The sequence below is a fragment of the Talpa europaea genome (genome assembly GCF_964194135.1).
Source record: "Talpa europaea genome assembly, chromosome: 14".
NCBI classification, from domain to species: domain Eukaryota; kingdom Metazoa; phylum Chordata; class Mammalia; order Eulipotyphla; family Talpidae; genus Talpa; species Talpa europaea.
In genome coordinates this window covers 13,367,688-13,377,807 of record NC_140082.1, presented here as the reverse complement: position 1 = coordinate 13,377,807, position 10,120 = coordinate 13,367,688, and the positions used below count along the sequence as shown (strand labels likewise).

At 48.3% G+C, this 10,120-nt stretch overlaps 1 protein-coding gene across 1 annotated transcript in view; it reads right to left on the bottom strand.

Moving 5' to 3' along the window:
- Positions 1 to 1,228: 1,228 nt before the first annotated feature.
- The window catches only part of MYO1H (myosin IH), a gene marked incomplete at its 3' end in the record, with an annotated part of 33,909 nt that continues 25,017 nt past the window's right edge, over positions 1,229 to 10,120 (bottom strand). The window contains exons 20-31 of the mRNA XM_084253205.1: positions 9,714 to 9,790; positions 8,540 to 8,608; positions 6,971 to 7,055; positions 6,130 to 6,289; positions 5,500 to 5,583; positions 4,677 to 4,770; positions 4,448 to 4,503; positions 3,651 to 3,786; positions 3,202 to 3,272; positions 3,021 to 3,115; positions 2,321 to 2,420; positions 1,229 to 1,249 (exon numbers count right to left, since the gene is read on the bottom strand). Coding sequence (XP_084109331.1) covers positions 1,229 to 1,249; positions 2,321 to 2,420; positions 3,021 to 3,115; positions 3,202 to 3,272; positions 3,651 to 3,786; positions 4,448 to 4,503; positions 4,677 to 4,770; positions 5,500 to 5,583; positions 6,130 to 6,289; positions 6,971 to 7,055; positions 8,540 to 8,608; positions 9,714 to 9,790 — 1,048 coding nt within the window. The remainder of the gene's footprint in view (positions 1,250 to 2,320; positions 2,421 to 3,020; positions 3,116 to 3,201; positions 3,273 to 3,650; positions 3,787 to 4,447; positions 4,504 to 4,676; positions 4,771 to 5,499; positions 5,584 to 6,129; positions 6,290 to 6,970; positions 7,056 to 8,539; positions 8,609 to 9,713; positions 9,791 to 10,120) is intronic.

Genomic DNA, 10,120 nt, shown 5'->3' with positions numbered 1-10,120 from the left:
GTATGTCAGTTCCGATGTTTTCTGTAGGAGGATGGGAAAGCCATCATATAAATTGTTTAAATGTTTTTGTAAAGAGTAAGTTTGTGGAACAATCTGATTTGTTTTGGCTTTACACCATATGACTTAATGTTTCTGGCAGTCTCTCTACTTTCCAGCTTTACACCTGTAGTTTTGAGTCTTTGCTTCCCTGGGATACGAACAGATTCGTAAAACATTCCATGTTCGCTGCATATAGAGCCATGAGCTGACAAAGCATTGGCTGGTCCCAGCTCTGTTACCGAACATACTCTGCAAGAGGAACTGATAGTGATGCTAGCACTGAGGGCGAGCCAGTCATTTTTATTTAAAAGCCAGCTAAGTAAAATATTGGCTTATCATTTGGTAAGGAGTGAAGTTTTACTACAGTGTAACAACTTTTGGTCTCCTGTAATTGGGTTCCGTGTTTTCAGAGAAGTCGTCTGGTTGTGGAGCCGGGACTGGTGCCCAAGGTTCCTGGCTTAGCGCGCGGGCAGCCCAGCCTTGCGTGCGTTCGCCTGTGCTTACAGCAGCTGTTCGGGACCCAGTGTGAACAACACTTAGCCCCCCCACCCCCCCGTCATGTGTGCTGTCTTTAAGGCCCCCCAGTCCTTGTAACATCCGTGTGTCACTGCCTTTTTTGTCTCTGCTATGAAAAAGTGTGATAAGCTTCAGTAGTAGTCCTTGTGTTGTACGCGCATTCGTGGACACGTGTAAAATAAAAGTCATGCCTCTAAGTATTTTTGGGTCTTTTCAGAAATGCCCAGCACAGTCAAGTCACAGACGTGCGGTTTGTGGCAGAAACCCTGCATTCTGCTTTGTTACCTTAGCGCTCATCGGAGTGGGAAAGATGAGTCGTGCTCTGTGGTTGAAATTAGACCGTGAAAGGAAGCCTCGTGTGGGATGCCACAGGGCTAGAGGAAGAGCCGGTCAGCTGGTGCTGATCTAACATCGGGAGGTGGGTAAACTCACCGTCTGGACCCCAGAGAGCCTCGTGGAGAGGTACCCAATTCCTTCATATTTCTGTGTTCCATCTATTTGAAGTGGAATTCAGTTGTGCAGCTTTTGAAATTTCATTTACTGAGACCATATGCAGTACTCCTGTGTCTCAGGACCCCTTCACAAGGATAGTCTGTTCACCCTATAAATCACAGGTTCACGTGCCCATCCAGGATAGGTCTTGTTCCTGTTGGGGACACTTAAAACCATTCCCTTAGATGACGAGGTTGGATCCCTAAAAAAGACAATTTAGTGCCACCAGGCAGCTGAGGAGCAGGGGCTGGGCTTTGGCAGAAGATGCCACTTCATTTCTTCAGCTGAGATCCCTTCCCTAGAGCTGCTGTAACCTTCCCTTGAGGGTATAGCTGCCTGGATCAAATCCCCACTTCCCAGGTACTTTCCTCAGAGCAGTGGTGACAGGACGACATCCTCTTCTATCAGGACTTCATGTGGACTGACACCTGGCAGAAAGCAAGCACTTAGATTTAGGGACCGCTCACTTGGCCTCACCCAAAAGGGAGAAATCATCACCCCAACTATCAGCATCATCAAGATGGGTCTGGACAAGCGTCAAGAAGCCAGCCCCACACCCACTCAAGCCACAATCAGGAATGGGCTTGCTGTGGCCTGTTAGCCTGTCAGGTGGGAAGACAGGCTGTGTGCGATTCCAAGCGATACACCCAGTCTCAGAGGGCGTGTATTTTAAGACCACATGTAAGTGGAAAAATCACCTTCTATTTGACATTCAAGGCGATGTGTACATATTTCAACCTGGCCCTCAAGGAGTTTGATTGTGTTATAAAAGGTACTTGTCTTTAATATTTACATACACAAAATATCACATTCATGTGTACAAATTTCAATGTGTTTGAGAAACTCCATGGTTTTTGTATATACCAAGTATTATTAACACACCTTAAAGATTCAGCCCTGTTGGCTTTTAAAATGTCATTTCCTAGCAAAATCAGATCAAAATAAAGCACCAGCTCTCAGGCTCAGCATCTTGGTTCCAAGCCCCTCTCTGCTCTGTACACCTGGGATCGCCTGCATTTGCAAAGCCCATGCCATACCCAGCCAGTCACACGGCAGTATTGGGGATGGACACAAGCACTGGTAATTTTCGAAGTTCATTAGGAAAAAATTCCAGGTCAGTTCCTTCCTGTTTTTCAGACGTGGAATGAGAAATCGAGGGAAAATGTTCCAGTCAACCTGGAATCTGGAACAAACTGGAGCTGAAATGGGTGGCATTTCAAGTTATATCCTCATCTAAATCTGCCTACCTTCCTCCCTAAACACAGCCACTCACCACTGTTAACTGTCCGTTTTTATCTTTGTAGATATGTTCTTCTGGGCCATTGTTGAAAACGATTGTGCCTTCTTTTCCAGGACTGATATAAAACTGTAAACTTAAAATACACAAAATGGTGTATTACCAACCTGTTTTTTTTCCCCTCAGCCTTTGATCTGCAACAGAAATTCACTTACAAAACTTTACTTTCAGTTGAATTCCTGCTTTACTACATATTTGGGCAAGAAAATCATTTCTGCAACTGGGAATTTACCACATTCCTGTAGTACCTTAACAGCAGTTTAGCACATTGTTTTCAGGGGACCAGTTTGATGTTGGAAGCCCCACCTATACATCTTGAAGCTGAAGCTCATAATGGGCCAGGTTTACCTCAGCAACACCACCTGGCAGAGCCTACTAGGAGCAGCAAAAGTATGAGGGGGAGATAGCAGCCAGGTCTCTGGGAGCCTGGTCCAAGGATGAGAAGGGTACGCTGGAGAACGCACCATCCCACCCACCCAGGCAACACTGCGTGTGCTGATGACCCCGCCTCGAGTCGAGAAGGGACGCCTCCGGGTACCAGGTGGCCCACATCCTGAAGGGATGTCCACACTTTCCCTAATCTCAACCAGCAGGCAGCTGTGACCTGCCCAGAGGTCCACCTGTCACTAGGGGACAAGCGCTGAATCCTCCCCGCACCGAAGCCAGCAGCACCCACCTTCCTTGAACAACATTCACCACGATCTCCTTCACCAGCATGACAAGTTTGGTGACTGCTTCAAATACGTGTTCACACTGTAGGATGGCATCCCCCTGTGGTGGAGAGGACATGTGACACGGGTTTCACGACGGCCATTTACCATCGTGCTGTCTGTCAGAGACGAGGGGCTGTCCATCACCTTTTGCTTGCTGTCCTCTGGTGAAACATGGATGACGAAGAGTCCATCACTCAGGTTGCTGGTAGAGATACCTTAAGACACATCCAAAGTTAGAGGCCAGGAGCTGGACATGAATGCAGAGAAAAAGGAGGCACAACTAGGGGCCCCCGCCCCCATGCTTTCTTCCTCCCAGTTGGGCACAGTAGGGCGAGGGCCTGCTCCCCAAATCAGCCTGCCATTGGCTGTAAGGGCCCGTGTGCTGAATAAAAATGAGGTTGCTGTAGTCACTGTCCAACCTGGACACTTGAGAGAAGGGGCACCGCTGAGGAGGGTGCCAGAGTGACAGGCACAGGTCTGGGCAGCCCCAGGCTTTGTGGACACCCTGGCTGTGTCTCCTACTTGGGGGGGTTCCTCACCCATATACCTGGGAGCTAGATGAACCTAGTAAGCGGCCTCTGCCTGCTTCTTACCTTTGAGTGCGGAGTACTCTATTTTCTGCTTGATTTTGGCAAGGTCCACCACATAAGCTGCTTTCTGAGTAAGAATGAGTTGCCGCTGCCTCGCCTTGAAGCCCTTCCTGTCGTATTTAATGACCGGGACACCATACTGCAAGGAGACTACTGTCACCACCAGAATCCTGCAACTTTGCACAAAGGCGTTTTCTCTCTACGCCCTAGCCTTTCTGAGGCAGGCAGGGCTACGGGCACACAGGCCTGCTCGGGGAGGTCAGCGGAGATGAAAGCACCCTCACAGCCAAGGACGAGCCAGTCCAGTCAGGTTTCTGTTTTCCCAGGAACCAAAAGGCACAAGGCAGCCACGGGGGCGCACTCACCAGCTGCTGCCTGTGGCTCACACCATGGACTTGGTCATCCTCTCAGGAACGCTTTCCCCACTTGGGAGGACAGCAGCCCCGAGAGATGAACCTGGCCTGGACCTCACACCCTTCACTGAATGGTGAAGCCCACTTTGGCACCTGCCAGACAGCTTCTCACTGACAGGATAGGTGGGGATTGAGTTCATGGCTGCATTTTACAGCTTCAAAGAAAGCCAGACAGTTCCTAGGGTGACAGGTAAGGCGCTTAACAGGTGTCTGTCAGTCATGTGTCCCTGTAATCTGAGCTAATACCCAAGCATCACAGTCGAGGGTCTGGCCCACGCACACGCCTGCATTTCAGCAGCTCTACTGTCATCTGCCATGTAGAAAACAGACCCTGTGCTCAGACTGCAGAAGGGACTCCTGTTTGCAGCAGGACACGCATCTCCTTACCTGAATCTTCTCACTGCTAATTAGCTGAAGCACTTTGGGATTAATGTCTCCTTCATCTAGGGAGGGAACCAGAGCAGAGTCATCACTGACAGCACCTGGTGCAGTCACTGGCATCTGCTGCTTTTAGGTCCTTCTCAACTGGGGCAATAGTGGTCAGGAGATGCTGTGGGGCGAGCACCTTCCTTTTCCTTCTTTCCAAATAGCGTCTTAAGTGGAGAAGCGTACTCACCTATCCGGCTGTTGGCAAAGGGTTGATATAAACTTTCTGCGTAGCCTTCTTTCTTCCCCCTGAACACTTCACTTGCAACCACCTTTTGCTGCATCTGGTTAATACATAACCAAAGTACAAGCATGGTCGCCAGAGGGCGCTCTGGGACAGGTATGTGCATCCCTGGATGGCGGTAGGAACCTTTTCATACGCCCAAGTTCAAGTCAGAACACACCCCTGGCCTTGGCCAACTTGCCCTAAAAAAAATTACACTTGTGGAAACGGGGGGTGATGCTTGGGCTCATCTCCTGACTTCTGCTGGCTTCTTGGAAGTGGGGCGTTGGGGGTTTCAGAGCAGTTTCTCTCTTCTAGGTCAGATGGGCCGGCCAGCTGGCCAAGTCCAGCCTGCAGCCTGCTTTTTGTAAGCAAAGTTTTATTGGAACACAGCGATGCCCTCCACATACAGTTGTCTGTGCTCCTGCTGTCACTGCAGAGCTGGGTATTTACGAGAGATCATATGGCCCACGAAGGCTGGAGAATTTTCTCTGTCCATTTTAGAAAAAGTCTGCTGCCCAGCATATAAGCATAAACAAAGCTGGACCTCCAGCAGAGAAGGGCGGCAGTGGGACTCTGTTCCCATGGTAACAGGGCCAGCCAAGCCCGGTGTAACCACTGACATCTAAGGAGGGCGGGGCTTTGCTAAGTGGTCTATGTACATTTCATTGTCAGCGCAAATGAGGCATGGGGCCAGCAGACCCTCAGCTTACAGGAGAAGCGGTGGGCCAGGACTGCTAGGAGACTGATGGCAGGGCCTCCTGCCACCCCCATGACAACAAGCACCTACCAGTGCTTTCCTTTCTGCTGGGATCCCGTGGCAGTACTTCCGAACCAGGTTCCTCGTGCACATTTTCCTGAGCAGATTTGATGCCTGTGTGGAGAACACACCCCTTTTCCATCTGCCTCACTTACACCCTTTCCTAGACTGTGGTCCCCAAAATAGAAGCTCATAATGCAGCCGAATTCAGTTCAACTTAAATACAGTGTTAGTATTTTATAGTGAAAGAGAAGCGGCTAACCTCCTCGCTTTGCATTCGCTTTTTACTGCTGCTAAACTAGAGGCCCTTAAACTTAAATGTGTTTGAGGCCCTTGAGAAGCTGGCTGTGGCGCCCCAAAGATGCTGACTCAGTGTGCTGGGTTGAGTAGCCCCCCCTATTCTGATGACACAGGGTCATCAGGGCAACAGTCACTAAATCAGAAATTGTTCAAAGTCCTCTGTAAACAGACCTCTGTTGGCTTTCACTTCCATTGAGGGTATTATGAACACTAAAGCATTAATTTTTTTGTGCAACACCCTTGCAAAGACATGCTTGGCTAAAGCAGCCCTATCGAGCCCAGGGATGCGGCACAAAGAAATCTAAGTCAAGCTCTGTCTGTGCCCCAGCTGCTTGCTACATGGCCCCGTTCAGGCCTTACATTTTCCAGGATGCCAGGAGGCCTCAGCCAGCTCTTGTCCAAGACGTTCTTTGGGATGTGATACCGAAGATTCAAGATGTAATTCTTCCGTGCAAACATAATAAACTCCTCATTGTCAGGAGAAAAGGGCTTGTAGCGATTGATGAATCCCTTTATGAACCTAAACAGCAAATTGTTTTGTTTTCTGGACCATTTCTTCACTGAGACTTGTGTCCGTCCCCCCATTTGTTTGATTCCGAGGCAGCCAAAATGGTAGAAATTATTTTGATCGCCACGTAGGGCTACAGTGATGACACTCACAAGCCAAATCTGCCCCACAGATATGTTCTCTTATTCACACTGTGTTTTTAGTATTGTGAATTACTTGCCAACAACCACCAAAAAAAATGGGAGGGTGACAGGTGAGCCAGATTTCCAGCTATTCTTGGAGGGAAAAAAAAAATTAAGTTCTGGCAACGCTCGCCTGCCATTTCTCCACGGCAGCGGTCGGCCGAATGAGATTTTTGACTGCCCCTCCAAGATGAACTGAGCTTTCTGGCTTGCTGCAGCCCCCGCCATTCCTTACTGTCTTACCCCCACTCATTTACCTGCTTGACAGCAGAAGGCAATCAACTTTTTGACATATAAGTGAGGCTAAGAGACAGCACAAATAAATATATTGCATGGGGATCACCATCCAATTAGGGAGCTCAAAGGAGAGACATGAAACTGGGTTCCTAAGGATTGACATTCCAGAAGGAAGGTGCTGTGCAAATCCAGAAAGCTCAGCCAAGACCACTAACGCCCTCTGCACGCACCCATGTTTACAGGCACCTCTCCCACGCTTGTACCGAAAACTTACTTTCTTATAATCCACACCGCCCACTTTCTCCTTTTGGCCTCCTTCCGAGCCAGGGCTCCCCGCCAGTGAGCTTCAAGTTTGATGGCTGAAAGAGTTCACTGCTGACATTAGAAGGTTAGCACGATCATTTAAATACAAAAGACTTTTTCTGAATTACTTATCCAGTCACAACCCCGGGTGCCCACCGCAGCACTCCATGAGCCCCAGAGATGAAAGTCGGAGGAGTGTCATCACTTAGCCCCCCTGGGGATGCTCAGATGTGCAACTGACTGGGCAGCAGAGTGGTTTGTCTCACTCAGTATTTACTTTGATTTCGTTGTCCACATTTAAAAATTGGTACACACAAACTGGGACATGGAAAAATTAGATTGCTGCTTATCTCCCAATTTTTAATGTTTTTCAGACATTCAGATTTTAAAAAATTCTTCATAGCAGCACTATCGCTATTATAAAAACAACTGGAAACAACCCAGTGCCCCTCACAGAATGGGTACACAGCAGGATGCTCTTTCTAGTGCAGTGGTCAGCAAACTACGGCCCTCAGGCCACTGCCTGTTCATGGAAATAAAATTTTGTTGCAACAAAGCTATGTTGCCCCGTCATTTACATCTTCGCCTAAAGCCACCTCCATGCTACAAGGACAGAGCAAGTAGCTGCTCTGACACATAAGTCTGAAATAGTTACTATCTGACCCTTTAAGTATGCCAATCTTTGCTATAGCAGAATATTATATAGCTGTGAAAATGAGTAACCAAATCTACAGGCCTCTACTGGTTGAGTTTAAAAAAGTGTTGCAGGGCCTCCCCAGTGGCGCAGCGGTTGAGCGCTGGGTTGCAAAGCTGCACGCGGCCTCTGCAGCGCCAGTTCGATCCCCGCCGCTGGGCGAGGGTCCCACATGGCGCACAGACCTCTCCTGCCGCCCGCTGCTCCCCTCAGCAGTGTACTTGGGTCCTTCTGCCTGCTCTGCTCCCCGCTCTGGCTCTGGTGAATTCTCTCACCCTCCCGCGCTTCTGACTGTACCCAGTGCTTGTATAAATAAACAAATAAATAAATAAAACATGCCTCTATTAAAAAATAAATAAAAAAATAAAAAAGTGTTGCAAAAAAAAATATAGTTTCACTAAATTCAAAATGTGACAGCCTACAGAGGCACTGGTTAGTGATAGCTACATGCTCTGAGAAACGCATCATCAGGTGATTCTGTCACTGCTGTACACACAGGAGGGTGTAATTACACAAACCTAGAGGCCGTTGCCTGTAACACACCGAGGCTTTGTGGTACAACTTGGGGACGCCAAAGATACAGTGTTAGTAACCCTTTTTAAAAAAATCATTAAGCATACGCATGTACATCAAATAAAACATCCACAGAACAAATAAAGGCCAAGGTTCCAGAACCAGACTTCCCGAGGCTGCCCCACACATGGTTTTGGGGTGGACAGCAGGAGAACAAGCACCAAAGAGCCTGTGGCTGCAGGAGCCGAGGATGAGAGGGAAATCAGAACTCTGCCTGCCTCCCACACACTCCCCTCAACCCCCGGCCAGGAAACGAAGTTTATTCCATTTTACCTGCTTGTCTTTTTTTCAGGAATGCTCTCCTTTCTAGGCAGCCTTTGTATGTGGCCTGGATTCTTGCAACTTAAAATAAAACAAAACTGGTGAAATGGCTTTCACTTGTGCATCTGTGTTTGAGACCTTGGGGGCGGGGGGGGGGGTGTCAGAAGTGGCCCGTGGGGCATAGAGCCAGCTGGGGTAGGGCAGCCCATTCTGGGGACCAGAAGTGAGAATGGGTGTATTACCTCAAGTCCTCCCAGAAGCTTCTAGAGCTTCCTTTTTTCCTTTTCTCCTCACAACACCTGCTGGCCCCTGATTCATGCTAGGCACTCCTTCATCCTCACACCCCACAAGGCAGGCATCAGCACATTTTACAAAGGGGTGCACAGACTCAAGAGGAAGTGTACCTGCTAAGAAGGACCCAAGGCTCCCAGACCCATACATGTTTGCCCTATAGCTTCTCCTCTGTCCACGCCTGAGGTCCCACCACAGGCTAAGCTCACCTGTGGTCCTGAAGACCAGTAGTGTCATACCCCTGGGGGCTGGCTCGAGATGCCCTGCAGCCCACACCTGCCCTTGGCCAGACAACCTCTCTGGCCTCAGTTTCCTTGAATATAAAAAATGGAGGGAATATCCCACCATGGGTTTGCTTTAAATGCAGTGTGATCACACCAGGAACCTAGTTCACACCCAGCCTGTAGCAAGCACATTACTCAAGGCAGAGTTTCTCTCAACAGAAGTTTAGATGTCAAGGGAGAAAGTTTTGAGTTTTTATTTTTCACATTCCCTTCACCCTTTCATCTAACTTTTCTCATTTACTATCCACAAAAAACATCCTGGCTGCAGGCTTCGAAGTTACACCTCCCTACATCAGCTACTTACACAAAGTTTTAAAAACCTAGAAGGGATGGGCTTTTGCAGGTTTAGGTCCTAGTATGACACCACAGAATTGGGTCTGAGCCAGAACTTGGAGAGCACTAGAACCTTAAGGTCCCAGGGGCATCCACGATGCTCTCCACACACGCGTTATGGCATAAATCCCTGCGTAGTTCACCATAAGCCCACATCTGGCCCCTAGTCTTCAAAACAAATGTTTCTGACATCAAACACTCATGTTTAAGATGGATTCCAAACTGAACTTGTTCATTTCACATTCTGTTGCAATGAGGGTAGAAAAAAAAAAACATACCTAATTGATGTTTACTAAATTCAAAGGCATCTTCAGTAGCAAACAGCGTTCTGGGGAAGCGAATGAATATTTTGGTTCTAAAAATGGGGAAAATGTAATTATTAATTGGTAGCATCTGTAATGATTTAAATAGTATTGCAGCCCCCACACATTCATATCTACATCTCAGGATGTGATCTTATTTGGGGATAGGGTTTTGGCAGAGGTCATCAAGGCAAAGATCGGGATGAGATCATACCATATTGGGATGTGCCCTAAATTTAATGAGCGTGTCCTTACAAGAGACAGAAAGGAACACACGGTGGCAAGAAAGGAGGCCTGGGAAGAGGGAGGCAGAGACTGGAGAGATGCCAAGGAATGCGAGGAGCTACTGGAAGCTAGAAGAGGTGAGAAGGAGCCGCCCACGT